Source organism: Python bivittatus, unplaced genomic scaffold (genome assembly GCF_059951505.1).
Source record: "Python bivittatus isolate LINGU-HERP-01145 unplaced genomic scaffold, Pbiv_v1 ctg000670_np1212, whole genome shotgun sequence".
NCBI classification, from domain to species: Eukaryota; Metazoa; Chordata; class Lepidosauria; order Squamata; family Pythonidae; genus Python; species Python bivittatus.
Genome location: NW_028277094.1, coordinates 8,743,405 through 8,758,107, shown reverse-complemented (window position 1 = coordinate 8,758,107; position 14,703 = coordinate 8,743,405). Strand labels below are relative to the sequence as shown.

The window sequence follows — 14,703 nt, the reverse complement described above, 5'->3', positions numbered from 1 at the left end:
TCCGAGTTGCCATTGCATGTTGTGGGAGCAGAAGGAAAGAAACCAGATTGGGAAGCAAGATTAGATGTTATGGCATCGAGGAGAAAAAAGTTGGGTCAGGAGAAAGGATAGCTGTTCTGAACCCCTATGTCTGTCAAGTCTTCGGTGCCATAAAAACGGAATCTATTTCCCCAGCTTGCTCAGCTGAATTGGAAAGCTATCCTTCATGGGATTTCTCCTCTCTTGAACGGTAGCTGTGTTTTGCCTTCAAGGGTGTGGGGAGGGTCTTGCCTTGATGCTGAAGTCCTAAGGGTCTTGTCCCCCTTCCTAGGAAGTTTAGGCTGGTTTGTTGTGAGGCGCTGCGGTGGACCAGCACGTGCAGGAACAGACTGACTTGTAAGCAGGCCTTCTAACCCAACAACAGTCGGTCAAATCACTTACAGACTTCAGACTTGATTTGCCTCGAGACAAGCTTCGAAGCCTAACCCTGACACTGTTTCACTTGGGTGTACATCAAGTAAATGGGTGGGAGAAGCAAAGAGACCTGGGCGTGCGTGCTCATGTTTAAAAAGGAGGAAAAAAACACACTCAGAAATGGAGGAGAACGTTGGAAGGTTTCAAAATAGAAAGGATTTTTAAAAAAAAATCTTTCAAAGCATCCCTGAACGGAAGAAGGGAAAGAAAAGCAGGGGTCTATAGAAGAAAGAGTGAGAAAAGCCAAGATCAGACCAGTTGTCCAGAGTCAGGCCCGTGGCACCCCAACCAAGGCAACCCTGTTGAATGAAATTGGCAAACAACTGAATCCCTCATTTTTACCCTGATTTTTAGAGAAAGAACTTTTTCTTATTCTGTCTGACTGGGTGATCAACCTGGAATATATGTACGGAGTCTCAAGCTGCAGTGTGGCTCCTCCTCAGGTGTTTCCAATGGCCATGCTGAAAATCAGGGACAAGTCAGCCCGTTTGGGGTGATGTGCTGCTGGGTTTAGCCAAAAGGAAGATGAGGTGCGCTCCCTTCCCTCCCTTGTGAACTGAGAACCTGCGAGGTGAGAATAATGAACCTGTGAATTGAGATGGGGGGTGCCTTACATTGGTTAAGAATAAAGTAATGGAAGATGTTGTTGTTGAAAGGGAGAGAACTGCTGAAGACATGAACATGGAAAAGATTGAAAAGCCACCTTCATAGTTTGAGTTGGCAACTCCAGTTGACCAGGTAGAGAAGCTGTACAATATCCTGGGTTTTTTTCTGTGGGTATACACTTTTTCTTGTCCTTTGGAAAGGCTCAGCTTACATTTGGGGCTGTTTTTCTTGTTGGAAATAAAGTATTTTTCCCCAGTATTTTCCTTTTTTTCCCCCCAGAATGAAGGGGAAAAAAATAGGGATACAAAACCTCTACAAGGCTGAGCACATATATTTTCCCCTTAAACCTCTCCTGATAGAAACCTATCAAAACTTTCAGTCTTACCTACTTAAGGGACGTCACCTAACCAGGAACGTCAGGGCCTGGAAGTCAAAAAAACATTATGGGAGAAAGCACATTCATTTTCTTGCCAAAATACTACATTGATGTAGCTATGTAGTCACCCACAGTTGAGTTGAACTTAACTTTGTTGGAATGTTCAAATTCTATCAACTTAGGTTCTGCCTAAATTAACCTTCCTTGACAGATATGTTCCAGGACTCCCAGCCAGCATGACTGATTGATTGATTGATTGATTGATTGATTGATTGATTATGTACCATCAAGTCAGTATCAACTCTTAGACAGATTTTCCCCAGGAGGATCTGTTCCCACCCTGGACCTTCAGGTCTTCTAATGGTGCACCCATCTCCGTTGTGGTCGAGTCCATTCACCTCAACAAGCATGCCCAACCTTTATGTCTTCATTAGATAAGACATAACTAGATAAGGTACCAGTTGACTGAGAACTGAGCAATTATGTTCCACAGAAGGAAAGTGTTATAAATCAGAAGTTCTGCAAGTCAAAGCTTGCACCTCTGCCTGTTTTTGGTCGTGAAGTTCATTCTTCACTCTCTCAGAGAATGAAAAAAAAAAATTGTTACATGGGCTTTGCCTTTATTTTCCCCAAAGGTTTTCCAGGAATAAGAATTTCAAATTACCCTTGCACCTTCATTCAGCTGGTAAATAATCTCGTAAAAGGAAGACAACTATGTTTTCATAGCCAAACTATGTTTTAATTGGTCAGTAGCCTTTATACTTCATGCGATCTGCCTGTTGGGCTTGGCCCTTGAATGCAGAAGCAAATGAGTTTCCTTGGAAGCAGCGAAACAGAAACGTTTGTGTACACACACACACACACACACACACACACACACACAACGTTCCTTAAGCTTTGATGCAATGCTGTCTTGGTCACGTGGGGGTTATTTGCAGCTGTTTCACTTGTTTGTCTCTCATTCCGTGAAAGGGGATGCTGTAGTTCCCACTAGTGGTGGAAAGCCAGAACTTGAGTTGTTGTTTTCTCTTCTCCCAATATTTGAGAAAACTCTGGAGGATTCTCTTTCTTATTGTCTTGTCAGCAGCTTCTCTTGCAGCGCGTGGAAACGAGGGGTGGGAGTCAGCTACGTTTTCCGTAGCAAACTTTCTTCCCAAATCGCCCAACCTCCCGGTGCCTCCCTGAAAACAAAAGGACTCCCAGATTTCTTCCTGACCCAAGTGTGGGGGGAGGTAGGGGTTACGGACGGGATGCCTCGATATAACAAAAGCCGTTTTATTGTTCTGCGGAGTGCTGAGCTATGCCCTTTAATTTCCCATATTGATAGAGAGGCGGGGAGAAAATCAGCAGGCTGCCCTAAATGAAAAGCCCTCAAAATGGAATTCAGACGAACGCTTGGTCAGCAAGAAGCTGTCCGTCTTCATGAAAGCCCTTGCCTTGGGAAGAAGTCTTGGAGATCAGGTTACGATAAGCCTGTCTGCTTCAGCACTCACAGAAGCAGGTGGGGAGGGAATCGGCGCGCACACCTTTCAAATATAGGCCGAGCAAATTGAAACCTCGCTCTTTCAGACAGTTTTGCTTGCAGCCAACCTATATTTATTCTGAGCCGAGTCTCAGACAAATATCCGCAGGAGACTTGAATGTCACGAGGAGAGAGTGAGTGAAGTGGTGTGTTTAGCTATGAAAAGAGAAAACTCCGTCCATGTAGGAGAGGACTCTTCAAGGATCTGAAGAGGTGTCAAACGAGAAGGCCACAATTCACGGAGTGCAAGAGAGGCAAGAATGCCCTTAAGTTTCCAAATTGGGAATTCCAGTGAAATGCTAAGAGGAGCTTCCTACAAGTGACCGTGGAAACAATAGAGTAGCAATTTCTTCAGCGTCCACGCACCAAGCCACCTGGAGATAATGTGACGTGCTGCCCACTTTCTGAAGTGTCCCATTTCAGAGTAAAAATCTCAGTGCTGATGGGGCCACAGGGATTCTTGGCATCCATCAGATGTCCAACTTGGTTGCCTTCTGCAGCTGACCCTGAGGAAGACTCAAGAACTCAATGGTAGCAGCTGTTGGCTTTGTGAGCAGGACTGGAGAACATTGCATGGTTGTTCCTATCCTGAACACGTGACATGAAACGCAGGTCAACATCTATTAAACAAAGGAAGCATTTTGCAGCTCCACACAAGCTCTTGTGGCATACAGCCCATTGCGCCATCTACCTAGAGTCAAGTTTGCTTGTGACCAGGGAATTGGAATTGGCCATTGAGATGGTGTAGACAGAGGTAGTCACCATAACATTTCTGCACCAATGAAATGTTTAGTCTTTGAGGTGCCACAAAACTCTTGGTTGTTTTTGCTGCAATGGGCAAACACAATTAACCGCCCACCCCCTTCAGGTTCTTCCAGTAAACTGATGCAAAGGTGTTCCAGCAGTGGTGGTTTGTCAACTCAAAGACTGAAACAAAAGCACTATAAAAACAAGCGATTTCATAGAATCATAGGGTTGGAAGGGACCTTGGAGGTCTTCTAGTCCAACCCCCTGCCCAAGGCAGGAGTCCTCATTTCACTGACTTTCTTTGATAAAAGCTTCTATTAAGCAAAGATCGAGTGGAGGGGGGAATCCTCCAAGTAATCCAGTGATGTTTCTTACTCTGCGTATGATGCACCCTGTCTCTACTTACCTCCCGTTCTGCTTTGCTCTCCATAAACACAGTCCAAAGTTTCCGGGCTGACTTCCTGTTTTCTTCATTTTGGCATGGCCCTCGTGGTCAGATGTCCAACAGCAGCTCCCCCGCTTCTTGGTTGCTTATCTCCTGATAACACCACCGCTCAAACAAAGGATATAGGCTTCCATTTGCCAAACAAAGGAAGTGTGGTCCAGTTTCAAAGTCTGGCTATGCAACACGCAGGGTCCCCTCCGCCAGTAATAACAACATGTCATCAATAATGTAAAATACTACAGGAGGCTGGTGAATTATGAAGCAGATGGTGGCAAAGGAGCGGATGGGCTATTCTATATATTGGTGTGTCTTCATACTTTACATAGCTCTTGTTTCTACTCCCTGGCAAGTCTAAGACCAGAAGCATCAGCCGTTCCTTCTTAAGCTGGAGGAGTCACGGAGAATTGCATCTTCTAGCTCTGGATAGACTCGCAAAACAAACAAATAAAATTCTGTTGTTGGACAGGAGCTTTTGCTAGTTTGTGGTCTTTGGCAGAAGACCCAAGTATGCATCTCAGAGGGTGCCAGCTTGGTGTTAATTCTTAACCAAAAGCACCAGTGAGAGAAATTCAGGACAGCTGTTGGTTCCTGGGAAGTGTGTAAAAGGTAGAGCAGCTCTAGGTAATATTACTCCATCTTTCTCCGTGGAGGATCATCAGATTAAAGAGATGGTAACTTCTCACTGCTAGAGGAAGGGGTTGTAGGGGGGCACTGAAGGCCATAAAATAAAGGATACTGCATTTTTGCAAATGTAAATAAACTTTTCCCTTTCTCTCATTGAAAATTTTCTTCTTCTTCTTCTTCTTCTTCTTCTTCTTCTTCTTCTTCTTCTTCTTCTTCTTCTTCTTCTCCTTCTTCTTCTTCTTCTTCTTCTTCTTCTTCTTCTTCTTCTTCTTCATCATCATCATCATCATCATCATCATCATCATGCCTGGCAATGCTTTTGTGTATCTGAGGTTTTTACACTTTCTACCAACAGAAAGTGGTTGATGAATGGCTTGTCTATTTCTGGTTTCAGCTGATTTCCCTCCTTCCTTCCAGAATCCATGACAACCTGGGCTGGGCGAATACAATCATGCTGGTAGCATCTACTATTTCACTTTCTGTCTTAGAGCTTCCATCCTTCTTAATGTTCAGGGAGGACCTGTTTTTGCTGTTTAGATTCAGGAACTGAAACAACATATTCTTCTTATTCAGTTTGAGGGGAAAAATCTTTTTGGTTGGCTTTCTCCAAGAAGAAAAAAACATTGGTCACGTTCTCCTGGGTGGAGTCTGCCAACGTTGCTTTCGAATTATGAGATGGCCAAGGAGAATGGGCAAATCTCTTGTCTTTTATTCTGCTACTCTTTCTCAAGTACTCTGCAGCCTTCCTGGATTCCTACCATGAAATCAAATCCCCAAAGACCTTTGGGGGTAGGGTAGGGTAGGGTAGGGTAGGGTAGGGTAGGGTAGGGTAGGTAGGGCTTGGTTTTTTCAAATCAAAGGAAGGGCAGCCAGAGAGGCTGCAAAATGAGGGAAGGATTAGTCACATCAAAAGCCAGCCTTTGCAGTTGCACATCCCTGCCACCTCTAAAAATAAATTCAGAAGCAGCTTCTAAGAAAGCCTGAAGATAAATTAGAAAAATAGTTCTTTTCTGGGAAAAGAGAATTTTCAAGAGACTCAAGGCTAGATTTCTTTTAGGGTTGCATAAGTGGGGGCCTCATCAAATGTCTTGACTTGAAGAGCCTATCCAATATTGGCAATCAAATTTTAATTGTTAATGTGATAGGGAAAATGGTTGAATTCATAAAGAATGAACATATCTATTTTTAATACAATTTAATTATAATTCAGGTTTATCTTTAAACAAGCATCTCTCATTTGTATTGTGGCCTTGCCCACCTCTTTGTCCTGTAGTTGTCTTCCAAGGGTTTGATCTTGTGCCCCCCCATCTACCACTCCAAGGTTTAGTTTGGCCCTCAGTCCAACAAAATTGTACACCCCTCGTTTGGATGCTGCTTCAGCCTTATTACAGGTAGTCCTTGCTTACCAACTGCCTCATTTAGTGACTGTTTGAAGTTACAACGGTGTAAATAAAACCAGCTTTGTGACCAGTCCTCGCATTTATGACCATTGCAGCATCCCATGGTCATGGGATCACCATTTGTGTGCTTCCCAACCAGTTTGTGACAAGCAGTTAATGGAGAACGCAGAAGTAAAATTGTAAGTTGTGGTCACGTGATGTCTCCCTTAACAGCTGGAATGACTTGCTTAACGACCAAATGGAAATGATGTCATACATCCATCGCGGTCATGTGATTTTCCGCTTAGCGACAGCGTTGCTGGGCCCAATTATAGTCACTAGGTGAGAACTACCTGTACTGTCAAGAAAAGCTAGTAGCTTTTCTTTTGGGACTGATCAATCAACAGTTGGAAAAATGTTATGGAACTTTGTTTTTACATATGATAACTGCAGCCAGATTATTATATCCACAAAGGTGGAAAGATCTGACATTACCCACCACGGAGGAATGATTGGTGAAGATGATGGAACTTGCTGAGATGGCTAGATTGACTTCTTTGATTAGAGAAAAGACATTATCTATGTTTATTGCTGACTGGAAACCCCTTATAGACTTTTTGCGTGAAATAGAAAAAAATGAATTTATGATTTATGGTTTTGATGATTAGAAAAAAAAAGATTATAGAAAAAATGAAAGACATGTAACCGTAGAATAAGAGGCTCATTTAGACTTATAACTGCTATAAAGAAAATTGGAAGCCACTTCTTTATATTTTCTTTCTTTTCTTTTTTCTGTACTTTTGGCTTATCTTTCTTTTCTTTCTTTTTCCCCTTCTATATTAGTTTCTGTTAGTTTTTATCTTTCTTTTTTTAAGTTGTAATAAAATTACATTAAAAAAAGAAAGGAAAGCTAGTAGCTGACCATAATTCTGACTCTGTTGCTCACCCAAAGCTATCCTTAGTCATCACCAAGAGCAGGGTTCCTCAACCTTGGCAGCTTTAAGATGGGTGGACTTCAACTTCCAGAATTCCCTTGCTGGCTGATGGAAGGGAATCCCTTGCTGGCTGATGGAATTCCCTTGATGGCCTTCCACCCATCTTAAAGTTGCCAAGGTTGAGGAACCCTGACCAAGAGGATACATCCATCTCATTTTGGGGTTCTTAAGAAAACCCCTTTGCCTGGAAGCAGATGATCAGAGGAATAGCTACCGACAAAGCTGGGAGCTGTCTTCTTGAAAACACCATCTCCCTCGCTTCCAAGGGAGTGTGAAATGTGATTGTTCAGTTTGGAAGCAGAGCCACCCAGTAATGATTCAGGAAGCTTAACTGTACCTTGGGACCTGAAACTTGACGCACCCCATTTGGTGCTCTGTCTCAGCAGAGCAAAACCAAACCTATAAAACACGGGAGCTCAGTTAATTTGTTCCCGGGGCTGGCCAGAGCAGGCCATGGTTGGTCAGAGCAGACCATGGTTTCTGGGACAATGGAACAGAGCTGCTGGGTCTGTTCCGAGAGAGCAGAGCAGAGACTCAAGAAGTCCTGATGGTCATCTTCCTCTTTAGATTGAACAGTGCATTTTTGTCTTCCTTCTCCAGGACCAAGCCCCTGGCATCGTGGCTCGACTACAGGAGCCAGGAGTTCCCTCCAATTCAGGCTCGGTGCCCGCCCAGGCTCCACCCTTGGTGAATGATTACACCATGAGGAACCAACTCCTAAAGCAACAGATTATGAGACGGCGACAGCAGCAGCAACAGCAGCAGCAACAGCAGCAGCAGCAACTCCAGGTTGATCTTTTAGCAACTGCTAGCAAACCCAGGATCGTTCATAGGCTAGCCCTTCCGGGGATGAAACAATTCCAGTTATCATGGCAGAATGATGGACCGTCCATCTGCCGTGATAGCTGGGCTTAGTTTGACATGTGTTTATTTACTCATTTATTTCCTGCGGTTTCAGTGTTCCTCCAAGCCAGCAGGATTCCCTTTTTACAGCAAAATGCAAGGACCGTATAATAAAAGAGCAGAAATGCAGTAAGAAAGAATAACAAAGAATTCATAAGAAGGGAACTAGGGTCACCAGGTAGAATAAACATTCGAGCACAGCCAAGGTAGGAGATTCTAACTTAAATCAGATTCCCCTCCCAGGACGTTTTGTTTAAGCCTGGTTTTATCGGCTCTCCTAAAACCCAACAAGATGGAAGCAATACATTCTTCCAAAGAAGTAGGCCTGCAACAGAGAACCTGACTTTTGGGGTCCTAAAGGAGGCAAACCCCAAAGTAAGGGATCTGCTGTCAGCCTGCCCTGCAACACAAACCAGTCTTCTTTTACTTGATCTCCAAGCTTTCGGCCCCTGTAGGCATTCCTCCCCGTGAAAATTTCTTGCATCTTACAAGGAAAGGGCATGAGGAAGAAAGAAAGTTCAGAAGCAGGAGATAGGACCAAAAAGAAAGACCAAAAGTGTTTGTAGGAACCCAGAGGGAAAAGGCAGACTTTGAGGCCATAATGGGATCAGAGAAAGTTATGGAGGACCCTGATCTGAAAGAGTTTAATGAAAGAGTGTCGGGGTGTCCAGACCTTCTCCAGAAGTTGCCATCAAATCATGTTTAATGTTAGAGAAGAAGGAAATCACTAAATAGTCATATTAGCAGTATTTGTTTATATTTTTATGTGAATGTAAAACTAAATGAAAGCAAATTTCGTTTTTGTCCACGCTTTACTTGCTTTTTGGACTGTGGCCCTAGCGTGCCAGAAGCCAAGTGGGGCCCTTTGCCCCTGGCCCGCAGAAGTTGCACATACTCTAGTTTAACAAGTTGTGGGGTAGGCTGTTTCCCAAATATTGGAAGGAACATAGTGATGAATTGGATGTCTCCTCAGAAGAAGAGAAGGGTTGCAAACAGATGTTGCAATTTTATTTCTCCTTTCAGTGACTGAGGTTCAGCATTCAATATGAATTGCAAACGATTGTGGTTTCCATATTCTATATTAAGGCCATCGTTAAGCCAAGAAAAAATATGGAATGTTTTGAGATCCCCAGATCTCTTAATCAGGCAGGATATTTCCTAAAAAAACAGTTTGAGTACAGAAGATGAGGAGGAAAAGTTGGCTGATCTGAAGTTGAAGTTGTAAAGTCTGCAAAATTAGTATCGCAAAATACTAAAACTTGGGTGGGAGCAGCTAACATTCCACTTAGACTCTCTTTGGTATTGTGGTACTTTGAAGCTACATGCTAAGGTTTTAAAAAAATGAAGATCCCCCACTTTTAAAAATATAAAATCTGGAACTTGAGTCAAACCCATCTCTGTCCTTGTACAAAACACACTAGGTTTTTGGAGGGTGAAAACAACGATACAGTTTCCCCAAATCCCAGAACACCCAGGGTGAGGAATTTATGTTCCTCCAGATATGTCTGAATTACGATTTCCAGATCTCCATCCACCATGGACAGTGGTGAGGGTTGCTGGAAGCTATTGACAGTAACATCTGGTGGACCACAGGTTTTTCACCTGTGCTGAAAGGGAACCCAATTAGGACTGTGTAGAAGGAGACAAAAGGTATGTGTTTAAAAAATTCTAGGGACAGTTCATGAATCTATATCTGGAAACAGGAAGCAACTCTTTTTACATGCATTTGCATTGCACGGAAAATGCTCTCAGTGTGAGAACACAACTTTTCTTTCTCTTGCTTCCTAGGAAAAGCAGAGGCATGGCATGATGGGCGTGGCATCTGAACAAAGGGGTCCCTTTGCGGGCCAGCAGATGAACCAGTTTCCAGGTAAAAAGGAAGAGGGTTTGATCTTAAAATCCCGTTCTTCTGGGAGCTTTTTTAAATTCAGGGATTTCACGGAAACCTAGATAAGACATTAGATGTTTATCCTGCTTGCAGATCTAACATTCCTCCTGTTGCTGAGCTGTGTAAAACAGATTGTTCCCTGTAACAGGAAGAGGTTTGTAGAATAACTGTGGTATATACCAAAGCTTTAATGCCAATGTCTCATGTTTGGGTGGCAATAGTGCAGAATTACAGAATATGTAATTTTGCAGCTGTTGACTACAGCAAAACAAAACTCGCTTTGCAGAATGCAATTCCAGATTTTGCAATCTAGAGCTTGAAATGTGGAAGTTAGAAAAAAGTGAAAGTACACGAAGCCCAGAATTCAGATTTTGGAACTACACATTGAGATTAGATGGTGAAAGTTTATGCGCCAGCAGCAAAGAATGTTGCTGGGTCATATGTGGCAAGACTCCACTTTTTAAAATCCCCAAACGGTTTTGAAATCCAGCTGAGAGAAAGCTATAATGCAAGAGTGTTGTTTTATTTTTACCATGATTTCTGTTGATGGTGCAGTTTGGCTCTAGGGAACTTGAGCACGTTTATGTTTGGAGCACTGATTAGACAAGAACGACTGTCCTTTTAGCAAAGAGAAAAACTGATTGCCCGCAACAGTTAAAAGCTAAGTCAAAAGCAATTGCCGGTACCTTACTTGAACCCTAATCACTAAAATGGATAGTTCACTTTCGAAACATCATTGGCAATGTAACAATCGGGTCGGATTATTCTTTCATGTCGGACAGCAATGCTGTAAAGCTCAACCATTCTGGAAAATGATTCATTTTCAGGTTTCTGAAACAGTGTAACATACCCTGTTAGTTATAATCACGGAATGAAATATTGAAAAAGATGGTAACTTCTATGATACTTGTTAATCCCCTGTTGATTCACCTGATTCTATTCTTTTTCTTCTTTCGCCTTTCCTGTTTATATGTTTTGTCTTAAAATATTCCATAAAAACATATTATTTTAAAAAAAAAGAAAGAAATTGTTGCGTAGGTTCAACACGCCATCCTTGCAGAGTTATAAATTAGGAGTTTAAAGGCATGGCTCTCAAGCATCTGTAAACCGCCCAGAGTCACTTTTTAATGAGATGGGCAGTGACAAGTTTGATGAATGAATGAATGAATGAATGAATGAATGAATGAATGAATGAATGAATGAATGAAATAAAAACCTGCTCACTTATTAATGCAAGATCTTGCTCGTCTCTCCCCAGCAGCTTCCCAATCCATGCCAACCGACTGCAGTCAGTCCATGCAGCCCTCTGGCTCCAACCACCGCATGATACCTCCTGCCCAAGGGATCTTGCAGAACACCTTGGCCTCTGGGATCGGGCCACCCGCTGTGAACCAGAACAGTGGCGCAATGGTGATGATCCCGCATAACCCCAACAAGCAGCCAGCCATCTTCCCCCCAAATTCCGATTTCAACCTCCCGCTCCGAGCAAGCCAAAACTCGCTGGGCATGACTTCAGGATGTCAGACCGTTCACAGCCATCCTGCAGCTCGGCCAGGCATGCCTTTGCTCAGCTTCGCCACTGGTGCTTTGGTCACTCATTCTTCTGCCCAGCAACACCTCAGGCAGCAGGCCATGACGAGAATGCCAGCCATCTATTCCAACTCCTCCGCTCCGATGTGGACACCAACAGTAGTTCCGAGGATGCCAAATCAAACTCCGATGGAAGCCGGCATGCACCAGTTCTCTAATAATCCCGTCTTCTCCAAACAGAACATCAGGTCAAGTATCCCCAGCCAACCATTTTCTCACCAAGCTGGGCCTCCTCCCAACCAGATCGTTCCCGGGGTGCAGGTCAGACAGATGCAGAAAGTCAATCTTGGACCTTCTAACCAAAACTTAATCCCTCTAAATAATCAGAACCTGAGACATGGTTTAACCAGAGGACCTTTGCCAGCTGCCATGAATGTCATGAAATCAATACCCCAAGGGGTCTCTGGGTTTAACCAAATCAACGCTGCTCCAGCTGTTGGGCCGCCCAGTTATCCAGGCTCAGCTGGGCAGTCGTCCGTAACGTTCAACAGAATGAACGTTGCTTTGGAGTTGTCACCACAGTACGACTTTGTAACTCAGCAGAACAACGCCATGTTACCCGGGACGTGCAATGAAGCTGACTTTATTGACTCTTTGATGAAGAACAGCGGCGGCACTGATGAAGACTGGCTAAATAATTTGACATTGATAGATGACATTTTGGGACAGCACGTTCAGAGTGCTGGACACGTGTGATTCTAGAGAGGAACGGCAGGAGGTGTAAATAATTTGCAGGACCTGAAATGGAACCCAAACAGCTACAAAAAAATAACGACGACGTTTTAAATCTTCTTCTTTCGGAGTCGAAAGAAAGAATGATACCCACTTCGCTTGCTTTCCTCCAGGGTTTTTTCAAATGGCTGTGTACATATTTGAATATTTTGTAAATTATGTTTTCCTAAACATTAAATATGGAAGTATTTATACTTCTTTGCTGGACTTTGTAAATACCTTATAGACTACTTTTTTTTTTCTTATATTATAGGAATTACACTTTGTTCTAAATATGCAAATATTATGGTTAGTTCCAGTAATACTGTGTATTACAGCATCAAATATTTTATGTTTTTGACATAATGTATGAATGAGGGGTGCCCTGGAAAACAGAATAAACGGAAAGAAAAATTTGCAGTAATTCCTACCTCCCTACTTCTTCTAGTGCAAATTGTATAAGCCTCCGTTTTGATTGGCCGCCAAAAAGCTTTGCAGAATAGCTGATTGGGACAAGCTCCTACATGAAATGGAAGAACGCTGTTCTTTTTCCATCAGGGGTTTCTTCACACAGTGAGTATCTTCTCACTGCATTATTTTAATGGGGACAGGCAAATTGGGGGCAGAGGGCGGGCATTATGCACACTTGGGACACAATCCTTTGGGTCTGCGGTGGTCTGTGTGAAAAAGAAACGCGTGGAATGAGTGTTCTCCCAGAAGATCAGACTGGCTCCAAAACGAGCTGATCCTGGAAACTGTAAAAAAAAAAAAAATCAATTTCACAAAAAGCAAACTTCTGAGGTGGTTCCATGCTCCCCTGTAGCTTCCCCAGTTTATCTGTCTCTTATTTGTGTGCTTTGCAGCTTCCCCTTTAATTGCTTGGAAACTTTTTAGAGAAGAACCTATTGAAATATTAGGAGCCCCAAGGCGGGAAGTTGGACCCATCTGAGCACCTGGGGTCTGCCCAGCCCCTCCTTGGAGTACAACCTCAAGCAATGCCTTTCTGGCGTGAAGAAGCCCCACAGAGGAAGTCTAAAAGCTGGGCAGACCTCTGGAGCCACACCCCAGATGTTAATCCTAGGAGTAGCTCCGTCCTCCCCAAATGCCGCAGCGTCTGTCAATGGCAGAAATGCCCGTGTGCTTCTGCAAGGCACCCCAATGAGAGTAACTAAGCTATGCCAACGTGGCTACATGAAGCTGCCCCTGGAGAAATCAGGTGCTGGTCTTGAGAAAGTGTTAGAATGCCAAGGCTGTTTTGCAACACGCTCTGTGCCAGGATGCCCAGCTCTAAAAACAGAGGTCTTTCTGATTTGCTCACCTCAACCATGTATATTTGTAGAAAACAGATGCTTTGTTCTTGGTTCTAAATGATTTTTTTTTTTTGTATTCTGTTTTTAATATAAGGATTACCCCCGCCCCCTCTCCCCAGGATAAAAATGTCTATAAAACACAAAATAGCTTAACTTTGGATGTTTTTTCTGTCATGTATATTTAAGAGTCTGTTTATCAAAGAAATCCATTGTACTGTACACTTCTTCAAAAAAATGTTCCTGCTTTGTGTAACCATATTTTAATAGCCACGTCCTCCTCCTCCATTTGTAAAATAACATTCATGTCAGACACACCAAACTGTTTTTTCCTTCATACCATAATAAACTGCCAGGGAAAAATTGCACTCACTGAATGTTTTCAGTTATTTGTTTTGTAGGAGCTGTTTTTAAATACATATACATACGAATATAGTTTGTGATGCTTGGATGAATGTTGACAACCTATTATTTCTGAACAAGGAGAAGAGCACGAAGTCTTGCTAGGAAAGGTTTTGAAACCCGCAAGGCATTCTACCACGGGTTGCTTTGCGCACATGCTTAGGAAGAACTAATCGTGGTAGAAGTAGCTACTAATCAGGTTTGCAAAGTGTCCAGAACTCTTCCAGCATAACACGTGCTCTGGCATCCTAAAAAACAACATAAATTATCATGAACCTTTATCAGATGTAGGGAGCGTTATTCCAAGACACACCCATAACATAAGGCAGGAAATGAGTAAAAAAAAAACCCTAGAGGCAAATAAAATTATGAGATGCAGGCATTGATAATTACCTATAGCAGTGTTTCTCAACCTCGGCAACTTTAAGACACGTGGACTTCAACTCCCAGAATTCCCCAGCCAGCATGCTGGCTGGGGAATTCTGGGAGTTGAAGTCCACACGTCTTAAAGTTGCTGAAGTTGAGAAACCCTGACCTATAGATTGTGGCCATTCACAAAAGAGTACATTCTTTAACTAGAGAGCAGATTAGCATACGCCAACTGGATTCGCGCTTCTCGCTATGCAATGGTCGGTTTAATCATAATTTAATAAGCCACGGCATGCTAAGCCCAAACCAAACAGCCACATTATGGATCGCTTGGCTTAGCAGGAGGCTGAACCAGGTCATAATGTGATATTAAAACACTGCTCCCT

The 14,703-nt window shown here is 43.0% G+C and overlaps 1 protein-coding gene across 3 annotated transcripts in view; it reads left to right on the top strand.

Annotated features, from left to right (window-relative positions):
- MAMLD1 (mastermind like domain containing 1) overlaps positions 1-13,918 on the top strand; it is an 87,229-nt gene extending 73,311 nt beyond the window's left edge. For 2 of the 3 annotated variants that reach the window (XM_088151845.1, XM_088151847.1), the window contains exons 3-5: positions 7,748-7,936; positions 9,839-9,920; positions 11,197-13,918. In XM_088151845.1, the coding sequence (XP_088007971.1) occupies positions 7,748-7,936; positions 9,839-9,920; positions 11,197-12,224 (1,299 nt within the window). In that variant the 3' untranslated portion in view covers positions 12,225-13,918. The remainder of the gene's footprint in view (positions 1-7,747; positions 7,937-9,838; positions 9,921-11,196) is intronic. The other variant, XM_088151846.1, reaches the window with a different exon arrangement.
- The last annotated feature ends 785 nt before the right edge of the window (positions 13,919-14,703 follow it).